Here is a 16,744-nt window from a genome sequence, read left to right on the forward strand (position 1 = left end):
TATTTTGTATTCTTTCACTGTGTCCCCATTTATTTATCTCCTTTTCAAGAAACTTTCCTCACAGGAACATATCTCTGGCCTCTTGGTGATTTTTACTGCTCTTTTATGTGTCCTCCTCAGTTTCATAATGGTTTGGTTAGTTTTTGAGGCTGTGAAGCCACAAAATCAGGGCCTGTAGCTGCTCACAAAAATACTTTTTAAAAGAAAGAGAATCTAAAAGCAGACAGGAAGTATGAAATCCACTGTGTTCAGGGTGTCGAGTGATAACAATTTTTCTATAGGCACTTTTGTTATTTTCATATTATCAACAGAATATCCACCATCACTGGCCACTTGCGCCAACCTGCAAAACTTAGTGAAGCTCCTGTTAGCTAACAATGCAAATGTCAGCTCAGATCTCAGAAATGCATGACAGCACTTTCAAAGAGTAAAAGAAATGGATGAAGACTGGAAAAAAATCTGCATTAAAAAAGGGCCAGCTACCTTACAGACAGCTCTGAAATGTGGGAAATTCTCAGTGTATTTATAAAACAAAACAAACAAACAAACTCCTATGGGAACTTTTTCTAACACTTCATGAGCAGCCTAGATGCAAATATTTAACTAAGTAAATATAAACCAAGTAGTATAGACAGTTTCTTGCAGATTTATATTAAAAATAACCATGAAGACATGAGCTTAAACAACAAGTAGTTTATTTAGCATACTTAATAAATCCCTGCACACAGTAATTTCCTGAGTCCTCTGACCTTTTTCCATAAATCCCTGTTCTTACGAATGAAGCGCTCTAATTGCCCTGCTTCTGAGGACCAACATAGGCAACTAGAATTAACTTTCTTCTTAAAAATAAAATAAGATTAGACTGACTTTGGAATTGACTCCTTCAAAGTCTCAGAATCTTCTGGGTCATAATAAGGTTCCAAAATAGGTTTTAATTTGACTTCTTCTGGTAGTTTTTGAGTCTCTTCTCTCCTGCTTCCATCTCTTAAAAGCGGAACCAACGTTTTCCAGTTTTTCCCTGAAACTAAAAAGGAAAGGAATGGTAAATTTTTTCCCCTCCACAGAAACAGAAGAAAATATACAAGTGTTTTAAATAGGAAGCTGATGAAAGAAGCAGGAAGAAAGGGCTTTGTGGTTTTCTTCCCCATACTGTTCCATGAGTTTTCCATATTTCTGCTGGCAAGTACAGCAGAGAGTGATCGTACAGTTAAATACTTCTGTGCTGGATGCTGAGCTCCCAAACTATAGAGTTTGGGGCCCCCCAAAGCACCTTCTTGGCTACCATCATACACTATCCCATCTCCTCAGGATTTACACATATTATCTGCCTTGTAAAATCTACAATCAGAATGATGAATCTATGAGGCTTCTATTCCAGAGAATAAAACTGCTATGTGAATAATAAGCCCACTTAATCCTTTACATTTTGTGCTGACTGAAAATGCCATTAACATAGCTACTGCCATTATCATTAAGTGCATAAACTGACTGCCCTCTAACAATTAATCGATGCTGCTTCTATCACCAGTGTGTAGCCCATACGAGGATTTAGGTCCCTGAAACCCTCACCTCTGCCAGGCTTAATAGAGTAACTGGGATTTCGTTTGAGGTCTCCAGAGTACCCAGGGTCTTCGTTGATTATGCCAAGATTAGTATTCCACATGGACCAGTTCACTTCATCAACCCTGGGGAGAGAACAACAAAACCAATATTTATTCTAAGGATCACCAGACAACTCCAGGATGAGTTTGTATCACAAACTGCCTCCTCTCAAGCCTCAGATCTGACCCAGAAAACAGATTAAACTGACTACTGTAGACAGCGTTAGTGCACTGTTTTTCAGGGTGCGCCAGGGAGAAAGTTCTGCTTCCCATTACCAGATACCCTAATGTTGTTTGTCTAGAAAAGATTGTTCATTTGACATACAAACAGGTTACCTGAAGCACCATCTGTAATCATCTTGGCCATCAGGTGTGACCCCCACCAAGACTTGCTTCCCAGACCGGAACGAGCGCCTCACACAGTTCAAGTAGCTGTTTTCAATATCCAAGATTGTGATGGCTCTCTACCAGATAAAAGAAAACAGACCACTAAGAGGCTGCTGTTTCAAAGTCATACAAATCCTGAATTCCGCCCTTGTTTTAAAAACCTTGAGCTTTTATCATTGTCACCATCTTAGAGCAGGCATCGTAACCATCTCTGAAACATCACCCTCTGTTAATATGTCATTAAAAATGCTGAATTACTGCCCTGTGATTAGAACTATGAAGTTTCCTTTCTTACCTCAAACAAAAACTGATGTGCCTTTGAGATTCTGGTAAAGATTGTTTTTCCCCCCTTGCATAATCCCTGTCTTCGTAGTCTGATCAGGATTTTCCATCATCAAAAGCCCAACTAATTCTGTCTAATTACAAAAGTACTTCTTTTCTTAAATTCTGAACATCTGTGGAACACTGGAAACATCTGCTTAGGCAAAACATCAAATATGCATGGAAAAGGAACTAATATACTTTTTTTCAGAACTGTTCAGGGGAATCAGAAAGAAGCAGTGACCTGTTATTTAGAAACATGTCAGCTCCTAAAGATTCTCTCTGAAATCTCTTGCGATTCCCCACACCCTCTTTCTTGGATAGCAGCCTCACAGAACCAATGTACCTGCAGTTTCCAGATGCTCTTGCTCTCCTGTGCAATTTTGCTCACAGTTTCCCCCATCAGTGCAATAAGCATGTTGAGCAGGAGGATGTATGTAAGGATGACATAGAGAACCAAAAGGATGACAAACACAGACTTGAACCTGTAGTTCTCTGTGAACTCCAGGTCCCCCATCCCAATAGTGAACTTGAAAAGCTCCAAGCATGTATAATACAGACTATTGTAGGATGTGCGGCCTCGTTTCATATGGCAGCATCGGGCATATTCAGAGCTATTTGTGTCTTGCCCCTCATTGTCATCTTCAATTAAAGTCACCACAGCTGTTGCAAAAGAGGAATCACATATGCAGGATGAAAATACCATTTGAGATCATAATTCCATTGCAAGCAATGAAAATGAGCATAAAGGTAAGACATGTTATCTTCATGGTGCATTGTCCCCAGTGAAATTGCTCTATAAAATATTCCCCATAACTGACACCCTCTCAGAAGGTGTTGTCTCAGTTTTATCTATATAGAACAGGATGACTGTTTTTCCATTCAGCTTTGCAAAGCAGTTTGAGACCTAGGGATGAAAAGCTGTATGAAATTACTATACATAATTGTTATTCTGAAGAGATTTTTTTTGTAATTAGGTTAATTTGTTAGTTTTTAGTGGGAAACAAAAAGTCTAAGCCACTTGGAAAAACAAAATTTTCTGAGATTCTTTAAGTCAACAAAAAGTAACTCCAAGTATGATATTACCTGTAGAAAATCCCAAGAGGAACACTAGATAGACAAACATGAAGCGACATAAATCTCTAAGGATCATCTGTAACATGGAAACAGAATATTTTTATATTGCTAAAACTTGAATATAAACTGCAACAAAAACTTGTAGAAAATACTGCTTCAGCTCAAGAAGGTATTTGCTGTGAACTGGCTGTCCATGCACTAAACCGTTCTTTATCCTGCTGAGGTAATAAACTTTAACACAGAAGACATTTTTCTCTGTTATTCATGCAACAGTTTATACACATATGCAAGACATATACATGCCAAATAGTTTCATCTTTGTGCGTATAAACCACATTAAGACAGTTGCATCTTTCTTCCACTCTTGGGCTAGCTGTGTACATCATATATAGAAGTTTATTAGCCAGCTACTGCCTCTTAGCTAATTCCTAAAGAAATTTCCAGCTGGTAGAAAGCTGTGCCATTTCAGACCACACCAGTCTGCACTGTTCTCAGTCTACTTTCATCCATGCCTATCCAACTGTAGTTATTTTGAAGCATAGTAGGTAATATAATATTAAGACTGCTATAAAATGTATGGTTGAGGAGCAGGAGGTTTTTCTACATAACTTAAATTGTATCGCTTCACTCAGAAAATTACGGCCAACTAGAGCGATATGAGATTTCCCAGTGGCATCATGGAGGTAGATATGGCGACTTCTCTCCTGGAAATGGGGCTGTTGGCAGCAGCGAACTGATCTGAGCACTCTGCTGCCCTCATCACCCACTCACTGGACTGACCTTGGCAATCATGACAGAATAAATGCCCATCTGCTGGAAGCCACGGGTGTAGTACAGCATGTTAGCCCAGCCCAGCGCCAAGGAGAAGACCATGGAAGCCACGTACAGTTCCTGGCCACAGAAGTACAGCACCACAGAGCTCAGGAGGAGCAAGGAGTGAACAAAGCTGAAAGACAAGCATGGTCTGAATGCAAAGTGCTGAGTTGACCACAGGTGGTGGGAACAGAGGAGCCCCATGAGGTATACAGCAGAATGAGGGATTCTCCAAAACACAAAGGAGCCCTGGCAGACACTTCCTCTCTTCCCTTCATTCTTTCCCTTCTCAAATCCTACCGTTCCTCTTGCAAACTCCTCAGTTTCCCCACATACAAACTTCTGTAGTCTCATCACTGCTCTTCCTTGTGACTGGAGGGAAGAAAAGTCCTTGAAAACACTAATTTCTTCATCACTCCCTCTCTTTCCACAGACCCGTGAAATCTCCCTGTTTAGCTGCACTCCAGCTGGGAGGAGAAAGGGCCCAAATTATTGAGAAGCAAAGCTCTCTTTAGGAATGGGAGGATTTCTGCACATCCAATGCATACACTCAATTGCAAGTCCAACTTGGAGAACTATTCCTAACTCTGCTGCATGACACAGTCACTGATCTTCTAGACAACTCATTTGCTTTACCTCCAAAGGAGGTTATTGATCCAGACCCCCTTGTTCAAGTGCTATGATAACCACTGGCAAGTATTTTGTAAGGACCCAGGAAATTATAGCAAAGCATCTACCTATTACAAGTGGCTTCAGCCAAAGCTACAGATGTCACACACCCATCTGTTTCATGCTGAAATGCAATCAAAAATATTGGAGCTTACAAAAGAACCTCACTGTAGCTGTCAACTATCAGCGTCTTGAATGACGGGCGCCTCTGCATGAAATACTGTATCTGAAAAAAAATGGGAATGAAGACCAGGTTTGGAACCAAGGAGGGATTAAGTATCCCATGTGAATGCATCAACTAAGCACTGATACCTATACCAGGGAGCTGGTACCTATAAAGCATCTCACAAGAATAGCTCAAAAACAACAGTGGCACAAGATCTAGGGAGGACTCTTCCAGTAACAGTTGATTTCTCTTACATCTGGTGTCTCTTTTGAAGACAACAACCTATTCAGTCACTGGTTTGAGGACCTGTGATTCAGTGTACACTCTCCATTGGCTGCCAAGAGGAAGCAGGGGGACTTTAAGCTAAGACAGGTAATCTTTCATAGAGGCCTGGCTATTTGCAATAGCCCATTCTTAAGCTTTGGCCAGGCTAACTGCTGAGATGCTCATTGACTTCTAAGGATAGTCTTTTTTTATACAATAGATAAAACTGTATCTTCACCTGTGGGCTCATTAGTAACCTGAGAACTCCTAATCAGGCCAAGGAAAAAGATTTTGTAGCTCTTGACTAAAACATGGATTATCTTAGTGGCCAATGCTAATGAACAGGAAAGGCACGTTTGATTCTCTCCTACACCTACCCAAATAGCAAAAAGGAAAATTTTCAAGTATCTTACCCCTCTGAAAAAGAAATAGAGACCTCCCAGGACACTCAGGATCTCTCCAGTCACTCGAAAATATTCCCCAGTGCTGTGACCAAACGTGAAGGGAGGCTGTATAAGACAGGAAGGTAGATACGTTCAGCAGTACTGGAGATAGAAAAGACCTGGCCTTGACAGCAGCTGAAAGCAACTACATTTCTGGGGGAACAGGTTACGTTTCTGAATGCGTTGCAGCAAGGGGGCAAGACTGGGAAGCAAGCAGGGTCCAAATCTCTCTCCTACCTTCAGGAAAGAGGAAAAGTCTGATGTTAGGAGCACACATTCAAATGGGAGGCAGATCTGGGATATGATGCACTGGGTCGTTCCTGTGATACATGACAGCAGTAACATACCTTTTCCTTCTTCTCTACAGGTCTGTAGTAAGCAGCTGCGGTGAGGATGATGATATGCATGGTATAGACAAAGAAGTTGAAGTAAAATAAGTGTTTGACAAACCGGTCCCACTTGTCTTGCAGCAGCCTGTTAAGGGGTTCCACCAGCAGCATCTCATGACGGTTCTGAGTGGAAGGAGAAAGAGGAGAATCTTGATGGGACCAGTATGTACTGGGCTTTGAAAACAGCAAATTATATTCATCTTCAGCAAATACTCCCTCTAGTACACTTAAACTCAGGAGGGGAGATTGCTGTTTTATGGAAATGAGGCAAAAGATGCACTGTGGAACATGGATCTCTTCCCCAACAGTCCCCCAGCCTGTGAATAAAATGCCAAGGAGGTGCATACTCACTGGCGTTTCGCTACTGTAGGCAATAATCTCAAGCACTGAATTTTTCTCACATGTGTCTACACAGGACAGGTCATAAAGAGATGAGTGGACAGGTCCATAAGCCCATTCAGTGAACTTCCTAGACAAGTGTCTGCACTCAGGATCTTTGATCTCTCGTCTGAGGATGTAAGCGAAAATCTAATTGCAAAAGAACAATATAACCAACATTTCAGTGCTAATGGACTTCTAGTTTCTCAGTATCTCCACAAGACAGGATGGCTAATTTCCCCCTAGTTTAACTGTGCTGAAGTCAAACCAGTGGAGCATTGCAGAGATCAAAGTCTGAAGTAAACACAAATAATTTTCTCACTGGATGCTGGGAGATGAGAAATACAAATACTGCTTACAACTTGCCATTATCTGTTTCAAAACTGCAAAAGAAAAGCAGAGATGTATGTTACACGTCTCTGAGCATACAGTCATTTTGAATGGGGAATGCCAAAAGATGAGTTACATCAGCCAGTCAAAAGTACAAGGCCTCTAGTGGTTCAGATGATAGCAGAGACCCACTTTCTCTTTCCACTTGGGCTGCCTTGCATACCAGTGGTATATGAATAATGCCAGCTGGGCAGACACACACACACACTTCATAGCCTTTAAGGACTATGCAGTTTTGCATGTTAAACTGCAGTATCAGTTCCTTTTAACCAAAAGGCCCCAACAATAAGCAGTGATAAAATCTGTCCTGCATAAATGTTTTGCATGTACTCTGTATAACTTGATACAGTAATGGGACAGTTAAACACATTTGCTCACCTACCCCTATCTTCCCTGTTTTGGCTGCCAGAGTTAATGGAGTCAGCCCTTTCTTGTTGGTGAGTTCTTCTAGCTTCAGGATTGGATTAATTTTGGCACCAAGGATCAATAAGTTATTGTACATCTTGGTAACAAACTTGGTATTATCCTTAGTATTATCTGCAATCTCCACCAGTGTGTGCAGGACCATATTGCCCATGGAGTCCTCAGCGGCGATGTTGGCTGCCTGGTAGGGGTTCTCAAGGAGGAATTTCACAATGCAGAGCTGGTTGGTGCAGGCAGCCAGGGACAAAGGCAGCTCCCCTACAGGCAAGCAATGGGAATGAGTGGTCAGAAAGCCCATTATTACATGTGCATAAACAGAAAAGATCATGTTGTTTTCATCTTTCATCATGAAAAGAGGAGGTGTATTTGTCTCATATAGCACCAATTCTTGTGATAGCTATTAGAATCACATTTTCTTTGGTTTAACTGCATCACAGAATCATGGCTGCTTAAAAAAGCACTGAAAGGAGAGCTAGCAGAAGGTTACAACCTTTCAAAGGATACAGTGCCCAGAAAACAAAAGGATGCAGACACCAAGCTCATGCTGAACACCATCAACTACCAACTGTGTTTCTTTAAAATCTCAGCCTTTGGGAGTAAATATTTGGACTAAGTGGTGGAACAGCCCATCTGGTACTTCTGAGCCTCCAGTCCCACATAAACAGGATTATTTAACAGCTTGCACTTGGGATAATGCTAGGATAACTCAATCAATAAAGCCCATACTGTGCTCACCCCTACCAAAATAAAAGCCAGGTTTCCCTTTGATTTTCCTGAAGAAATCCCCACAGGCTCTTGCATGAACATCTGCTCCATTCTGGACCAAAAGCTTCACCAGGTACATGTTCCTTCTCTCAATGGCGATGTGAAGCGCAGTCTGGCCTACAGAGACACTCATCAGACAGAAATCTTCAACATTTAATACAGACTGAGAGCTTTCAGGCACCACAATTCATTCAGCTCCATGTACAATGGTGGAACTGAGAGCTTTGCAGACTAAAAAGCTTTAGAATTGAACAAAAAAAGATGGCACAGACAGCAAATGCCAGTCCCCTGAACTTGCTATTAAGTCACCGTATATAAAAAATGGCAGAATATTGCACCTAAGAAAACACTGCCCTAGCACAAATGCACTCACTGTTAGTTACACACTGGAACTTTGGGATGCTGCATCCTCAGGCATAAGGCCTCATGCAGAAGACTGTTTGAGAGCCCTGCCTAACCCTATCTTCAGAGATATCACCAAGAGTATTCACTGTATCAGCTGTTTCTCTTACCCTTATAGTAGTTGTCAGTATACTCTGCATTAACAAACTCTTTCAGAGTTCCAGTTTTCCTTGCAATATCCAGCAGCAAGGGAATGGTATCATTTTTCCCATCATGTAGATTCAGCATGGCTTTCAGTAAGCAGGTTTTCCCAGTTTCTGGCTCTATAACACAAAAAAACACAGCTATATAGAAGTGATTAAAAACCTCCCAGGCATGCAGGAATTAATGAGGTTCTTTTCAAAAGACAAGAAAGCTCATTCAGGGTTTCACAGCAAATTTCAACTTTTCTGAATTCTCCTGTAACCTTACAATCAATGGGTTGCCCAATCAATGGGGAAGTACTGGCTATTAGAGGACCTCCTGCAGACACTTAACACAATTATGTTTTTTTGTTTTCATCTCAGGAGCACTACTGGAAGAAGAAGAGGGCAACTTAAGGTATGTGACACTAAAGAATACCTTTGAACTCATCATCTGTGAGATGCTTCAAGGTTCTGTTAAGATAGAGTAGCAGATCATCCAGGTCCCTTGTGTTGCCTTGGGCTACAGCATCAAAGATCCTTCTGCGGTCATAAAATTTGAAAGCTTTTTCTGAGCAGCCTGTGATGGAATCCGTAGATAGGAGCCTAACAGGGGTAAATTTCAGTTACTTAAAATCAGATATTTAGCAGACTTCTTATAAACTACCAGAATACTATTTTTCATTTGTTTGTGTGAACTAGTAAGCACTACAGATTAGTATAGATGGATCTGCAAAGTCTACAAGATCAACAAAGTCCACAAGCAACTGTCCTGATAAAATTATGTTTCTGTGGCTGAAAAGTTGAGAACAAGACTTAAAAGAGGCATTGAAGTATGGCAGCCTAACTGCAGGCCTGGGACCCAGGCAATCCCATGTTCTCATTCTAAGCGATGTCCCTTCACTGAACAGTCTCAAGCAAGTGAATTAAGGCTTACTGCTAATTTTGGGCAAATTATCCATGGACTGAATTTTCAGAGATGCCAAGAGACAACAGCTATTGTCACCTTCAGATGCAACTCCTTATTTTGGCATAGAAAATAGTGAAACTGAAAAAATGGGCACACTCATGTGGAGAGAATAAATGCTGCTCTAAGAAACACAGTCTGCAGCTGTCAAACTGTTCATTACAACCAAATCTTACAAGGCAAACTTACTTGTGAAGTTTCTTCCTCTCCAAATTGGCATGAAATTTGATGACAGAAGGTGCCATCAGGTGATCCATCTGGTAAAAGGAGTCCATGGGAGCCATATCCTTGTCACTATCCCCCATCACAAACCGCCCACGTCTTGCAAAGATGTTGCTTTTGGGTGGCTGCACCTTGGTGCTGAGTGTACCCTGGAGGCTGTCAGGCGTTTCCAGCATGGAGTCCTCCCCATCCATGTGTTCATCTGTCACTTCAGATTCCTCCATGTCAGAACTGCCAAATTTCTTCATCTTCCCAAGAATGGAAGACATGATGAGCAGGCAGTCTGTGAGGAACGACACAAACACCACAAGTCAGCACTTTATGGGGCCATGAGTCCCCTTTTGCGTAGGACTACTCTCCAGAAACAGCAGGGAATGGATTGGTTGCTTTCATCCCAGAAGTGAGACAGATGGACACATATTCACTACGCCCAGAACTGGAACAGTTTAGTAGGTCATTACCTCCATGCTGTTTGTTACTGTCCCCACGGCTCTTACGCATTTCAGAATGGAGAAAGCAAGCCAGAGTGTTCCAGAGCTTGCCACAGCCACCTCACTGCAGAGCTGACTACTTCTGCTTAAAACTAGTGCCCCATCCTCCTCCAATCATTGTTAAAGCCTGAACAATCTCAAACCTGAAAAAAATCTCTGCTTTTTTTCTCTCCACTTGCTAACTGTTTTGTGCCACAATATATTCTCAGGATTATATCAGGCATGTGAAAAAAGCTTGCTTGTGCCATAACTGTATCTCAGTGATGCTGAGCACAGAGAGCTTCCTGCACATAGGAAAATTATCACTTAATGGCTTTACCAGAGTTACGGCAGTGCTAGATGAAAACTGGGGCGTGTGATTCTTGGGAGATGAGTGTCACCTCGAACATGAGACACAGAAACAGAAAGGGAAAGGTTACCACAGATAAGAGATGACGGTAAGACCACACGTCTGATCTTGTTTGATTTACAACCACAGAGTTCAACATGGGTTAACAAATATACTATACTGAAAGTAGAGCAGGCTTTCTGTTGTTTTGGTTTTGGGTTTTTTTTTTTTTCTTTCTTATCAAACTGTTTTAATCAGACAAATGTTGGTCTTCATGCCACTGAATGCAAAATATTCTGGAACTCCAGCAGTGGAGACAGGAATGTATCATATTTGAACTGCTGCATAGCTGGCTTTTAAAGAGAGCTGATCAGCCTTAGAAACATACTCTGAAATCCTAGATTGCTTGGAAATACTACAGCTTTGAGCACAGGAATGTTACAAAATCTTTAAAAAGCCTTCAATTATAAAACAAATTACAGTGGTCAGCAATCTTCTCTGTACATTCAGTGTGAAAACAACATCATAAATATGCTTCAAGGTTGTTTCTCTTCACAAAAATATTCTGAGGGGTTGTCTGCAAACCTACGTTGTACATTAAAGCTAGATTTTCAGTTCTATGGGACTAGTTAATATTTACATTAAGGGTCACTTACATTTTCCTGTGCAAGTAGGATAGGAAAGAAACTTTTGTCAGGAATTTGCATTTTCTATAATTTTGTACAATATACATGTAAAGAAAACATCAATTTGCAAACTTGCATGTTTAGGTTTACTGGAAGCAAAACAGCGTAGTATAGACGAAATACTAATGACTGCAGTTTAACTCGCTATGTCCTCTGAGCTCACCTTTCAAGTTCTTTGTGTCCTTAGAATCACTCTGAAAGAATAACATAATATCTTATTAACTTAATTGTTCTATAAATAAGAAATTATATATAGAAATAGATTTCCATTTGAAATATAATACTAAAAATACAGAAGAACAATTACTTCAGTGAAAAAGTTATAAAAATAGTTTTATAAAAAATGGAAAAAATGCACTAGGAATACAGCCATGTATAATTTTAATTTTTTGTCTTATTTAAATTAATGTGGATTGAGCCAAAAATGTCAGAGAGATGGCTATGCAAAATGGAATCACTTATTTTCCACAGAATAGGTATAATATTAAAATCCGTAGAATAGACTCAATCCTGTCTCCTTGGCAATTTGCTCAAACCTAGTTTAGTCATTATATGTGCTTTCATTTCTAAACCCTGTTGGTAATATCTTTGATAATGAAGACAAAGCCGCAGTTCCTCATGAATATGAATTTGCAAGGGAAACAATCTTCAAAATTCTGTGGAAGGATTCTTTAAAAAAAAAAAATCTATCCTAAAAAATGCATAATCTACTTGAACCTTTTGAATCCTACGTACATTGACGTTTGATACAATAAATAAGGAAATATTTTTGATAGAATGCCTAACCACATCACAACTTATAATAAATAATAAAGAGAATTTACAAATAACTAACAACCATGCTATTCAAATATACATGCAGAACTTACAAATATTGCAAAAAAATCCTGTCTTCCACAAAATAGTCCAGTCTCAGTAAACACCCTCTGATCTATAGGAATTTGGTGCCAGATATTCCTCCTCCAAGATGCCTGGACTGAAAAGCCCTCAGAGTTTGCATCTCCACTTCATTTGTCTGCAAAAACGTTCTATGTGTCTGATGATTTTTAGATCAAGGGAAGTTCACTAGAAGAACAGAGAATAGAGTAATAAGATCATTAAGAACAATTCTGGAACCAGAAGCATCAGTAGCTTCTATTCCCAGGAGTTTAGCAAAGCTCTTTACAAGAATTGCAGTAAGTTGCTGATGTTTTTCCCTCCCTTTTAATGGCATTTAGTAATGGATACTCTTCTCCAGATTTCCTCTTTGTAAATACACTCAGGCTTGCAAAAAAACCCAAACCACCAGACAACAATTGTTTCTGTGGGTTTTTTTTCCATTTACAAAACTTTGTAAAATATGCCACAGCTGTTCTCTGAGACCAGTCATCTTTCTAGACGTCTTTCTTGGGTGGCTGCTGTAAAGCCCCACCAAGTATTTTAAAGATAAGCTGATTCTGAACAGAGTTGAGGGAGAACCAATGACAGAAAGCCCTAAGGCCATTCTATCATTCCGCGTTCCTACTACGTTTTATTTAAATAATATATATATGTAACAGTCAGCTTTTAAATATTATTGTCATTAGGAAAAAAAAATTCTTATCTAATCCAGGATGGATCTAACACCCTTAAAAAGGAAGAACCGTGTGATATATTGTTAAATATATAATTTACATATCTTTCTGCCAAAAACTAGTCTAGAGAAACAGCTTTTCCAGCAGGCTGAGCTGATAGGCTGTAGCTGTTAGGCTAGAAGCAACCTCCAAACCTCTAGCTCCTGGGGTTTCGAGTTAGATTATGAAATTATTCAGTGAAATTATCTGGTTTACGTTTTGCAAAAGGTAACTATCTTTCCAGTCTTGCCATCTATCTATCTATTTGCCTGTTTAATAGCAAACTAATTATACTATTTAAAACACCCTACGGCATTGTACTCAAAAGAAATAAAATGCCTATTTATTAATGCATAAGTATAGATTACCAATAAGCCAGGTCCTTCGCTGGTGCTCCTGGAGCTTTGCTGAGCAGAGCATCTCATTCAACGTTACGATTAACTCCTTCACCATTCCCAAAGCAGACTGAGTAAGAAAACTATATGGATCAGTGGAGGGTCTCCCTTATTCAGTCACTAGCTTCTTACTTGTCCCTTTGGCTAAATGCTCCTTCTCTCCCTTCTCCCATTCAAGGCATCAGCTCCTTTCAGTCTTACTGTGCTCTGATGTACACACTTCAGGAGCTTTCTGCTATTTTCTGAGTTTTGATGCCTCCTTTATCAGTCTCCTTGACCTGTATTTCTTGTGAAGATGTTATTTCCTTCTTACCAGCAGCACTCCATTGCTTTTTCCAGTTGTTGGATGTATCATATTCCACCTTAGCAGGGACCTGGTTTAAAGGTGTAAGCTCATAAGGAGATGCGAACGCTTATCAAAATAGGCCAGTAATAAACAAGAAGGAATTTGTTCCTTTTTCTTGGGCCTGCATCCAACATGCTGCATAGGCTTTGTGCAACTTCTGTGCTTGAGAGTGATTTTACCAATTAAGAGCCCTCTCCATCACTGCAAATGGAAAAACATCAGCAGATGTGCTAGAGATATTAAAGATGTATCCAAAGCTGGCCTGCAGGTCAGAGATAGTCTTGCCTTCGCTAATAGAACCTAAAACCAGGCCACAATTTTACCAGCTTCTGGAAACAAATACCATCTGATTTCACGGCTAACACCATGCTGGAACAGTATTATCAGCTCTTCCCAGTTATTCAATAAAAATGAAAGCAGATCTGCTGATACAAAAATATTTTTTAATAACAAAAAAGGGAAAACAACATATAACAAATACAGAATTTACAAAACCTTTAATCTAGTCTACACTTACTCTGTCACTCCTATATATGCCAATAGTTCCCTAAACACAGCATAGAACAGATGCATGGCGGGAGGGTGGAGGGAGATGGAAATTAATCCATCTCTGTAATTAAGATCTCAGAACAGCTTTCTCGCTACAAAAATGAGTCAGTCCTGATGTTGCTAATGTGCAAGATAGGAATACACTTCCATATTTCAGTCGAAATACAGGCTTCTAAGTAATGAAATTGTATCTAGATAACATGAAACTATCTTACTTGCTTCCCAGTCTCACTTGAGCAAAAAAGGCGTGCGTCCATCTTGGTTTAGACAGATAAAGTAGAAATGTTTTCACCTTAAAATAAAGAGTAGGGGGAGAAATAAGTTTTAAGACCATAACACAGGGGATAAAAACTTGGAAATTTTAAGGGAATTCGCATGAGCAGTACTTAACATTAAAAATAGATTAGAGTCTAGCCTGGCAGCTGCTGTATTAAAGCTCAATTTGAAACAATACATGAAGGGCAGAATCAGAAACACCTTCAGAGCAAATACGCTAAAATAGCTATGCACTGTATTACAAGAACAAATGATTTTTGTGGACCATCTCTCAAAACGCTAATTGCGTTTGGGCTTAAAAGGGAAATCAAAGCTGAAAGAGATGAGAATTGGGCTTCTGTAACTCTGAGTTTGCCAGCTCCTCCGGTTTATCACAAATTCGGACCGTTTCAGAGAGGCCCTGAACCACTCTACCACCCAAAAAACAAATGTAAAATAATTACATATGCCAAATAAGGAAAAGAGTTACCTCCCACCCTATGAATGTATTTTCCACTCGGATATAAGCCCTGCATTCCAGGCATCTTCAGTCATGGTACTGGCCTAGCCACACCTTTGACCTTGGTCCACTGCACCCGGCCTGGGTAGCCACAGAAATAATCCTCCATGTTTTGATTGTTTTGTCGATGTTCAAGCCAAGGTTGTATTCCATCTTTTACAGAGGCAACATGCAACATGCGAAAACTGGCATTCATTCTGTGCAAGAGCCACCGAACACCCCAAACAAGGTTGACATCCTGGTCTGCTGCCTATATGTATGTATACTGTGAGACAGCTTAAGGACAAGATGTTTCTAATGAAAGCATCAGACTAAGTTACAGACAGCTACTCATCTCTCCTAGTCCTTCTAAGCATATTTTCTACCAGGAAAATGAGCCTCGCATGAAGCATCATTTTATGCAGAAAGTTAATGGATCTTTCCTAGTCACTCAGTCAAATTTAATGTGATAATTACTTCTCATTTCACAAATGGGAATGACAGTGCAACGAAATGTGTACACCCAGAAGCAGAAGCAGACATTAAATGCAAGCTTTTTTTTTTCCACTGTAATGAGTGAGATGACATGTTGAATACAACTCCAGAAAAAGTGAAGGAAGTGAAAGGAAACACTGTACAGTCAGGAAAAAAAAAAGAAGCTGCATCTCAGGCCATTCCAAACAATGACTTTATTTTCTGTGGAACATCACCATGGCAGCCCCCACAGCAGCATCGACATCCTTCCCGTAAACCACAGGGAATGGAAAAATCCTTTCTACTTCCTGCCTCAGCACCTCGTTCCTGGCAAGGGCACTCCCGCTCCCCAGAATCCTCCTCACTCCCATCTCCATCAGGCGCTGCACAGGTAACATGGAACAGAGGTTTTCAACGATGCCACGGCACAGAGCTCTGGTTACGTGACCCAGGGAGAGGTCAGAGACAGCAATATTGGTCACTGACGCCATCTGCTCGGGAATGTGCCTCTCTCCAAATATGGTTGGGTGGACTGAGAGTTTGCTGTTGTTTTGGGCCAAGGCTGCTTTGATTATCTTTGTATAGATGGCAGACTCCTGAACCTGAAGTCCTGCAGATGAGAAATACCATGTTACTAACCTGAAGAGGTCTAGTGTATCTTACGTGTGGAGACTTAAAATGGATGCTGATCCACCTGTTCAGCAAAATACTGTTATATCTTTTCCCTGTCCCAAAGGTAACTGTTTTTCCAGGATTATGAACCACAGTTCTCCCATCCAACTGTATCTAGTATCTGCGATACTACAAATGTTTTTCTGATTACAGAAACTGCCTTTCCTGATAAAACAGCTATTCCTCTTTGCCTATATACTGTGCTGAGTTACACAAAACATCTTTAAAGGCACTAATGGCAGACTTCAGCTTCAGTGGCTGGATAGCATGTGAATGCAAAGTTCACTTCAAGTACTCACTGAAAGAACAGTTTCAGAGCTTATTTCTGTATTGCAAAACCCAAGAGATTATAAAAAAAAACCAAACTGTGAAGACCATGTTTAAAGCACTTAGAATATATTACATGAGTTTGAGTCTTAAAATCCATGAGTGCTGCATATTTTGCAGCAAAAGGCAACTGATATAATCAAGGGACTCTTTTGGACTGCAGCCATACAAAATTAGAGGCTGTCCTCAAATTTGCTGACCTTTCCTTTTGAAAAACACCTTGCAAAAAAATTAATCCTCTGTGTTCTTGAAACAAAAGAAAACCCAAAACCTAGAGGCAATGTGAATGTGGAGTCCAAACATGACTGTCCCAGCATGTTCATAAGCTTCA

The 16,744-nt window shown here is 40.2% G+C and overlaps 3 protein-coding genes across 3 annotated transcripts in view; all 3 read right to left on the reverse strand.

The window, feature by feature from the left end:
• Positions 1-742: 742 nt before the first annotated feature.
• On the reverse strand, positions 743-10,075 carry TRPV1 (transient receptor potential cation channel, subfamily V, member 1). The gene is made up of 15 exons (XM_009328629.1): positions 9,767-10,075; positions 9,050-9,216; positions 8,599-8,751; positions 8,063-8,203; positions 7,281-7,579; positions 6,482-6,658; positions 6,089-6,253; positions 5,712-5,807; positions 5,024-5,094; positions 4,167-4,332; positions 3,396-3,462; positions 2,656-2,972; positions 1,938-2,065; positions 1,570-1,685; positions 743-1,024 (listed from the first exon to the last, which is right to left on the reverse strand). Exons 1-15 carry the CDS (start codon positions 10,066-10,068, stop codon positions 858-860), a joined length of 2,532 nt encoding a protein of 843 aa, XP_009326904.1. The 5' UTR covers positions 10,069-10,075; the 3' UTR covers positions 743-857.
• A 5,539-nt stretch (positions 10,076-15,614) lies between these two features.
• Positions 15,615-16,744, reverse strand: part of LOC103920786 (sedoheptulokinase-like) — an 8,920-nt gene continuing 7,790 nt past the window's right edge. Inside the window, exon 8 of the mRNA XM_009328627.1 lies at positions 15,615-16,024. The gene's annotated coding sequence lies outside the window, so the exon portion shown is untranslated. The remainder of the gene's footprint in view (positions 16,025-16,744) is intronic.
• Positions 15,615-16,744, reverse strand: part of LOC103920787 (sedoheptulokinase-like) — a 1,754-nt gene continuing 624 nt past the window's right edge. The window contains exon 3 of the mRNA XM_009328628.1: positions 15,615-16,024. Coding sequence (XP_009326903.1) covers positions 15,630-16,024 — 395 coding nt within the window. The 3' untranslated portion in view covers positions 15,615-15,629. The remainder of the gene's footprint in view (positions 16,025-16,744) is intronic.

The sequence above is a fragment of the Pygoscelis adeliae genome, unplaced genomic scaffold (genome assembly GCF_000699105.1).
Source record: "Pygoscelis adeliae isolate BGI_AS28 unplaced genomic scaffold, ASM69910v1 Scaffold347, whole genome shotgun sequence".
NCBI classification, from domain to species: Eukaryota; Metazoa; Chordata; class Aves; order Sphenisciformes; family Spheniscidae; genus Pygoscelis; species Pygoscelis adeliae.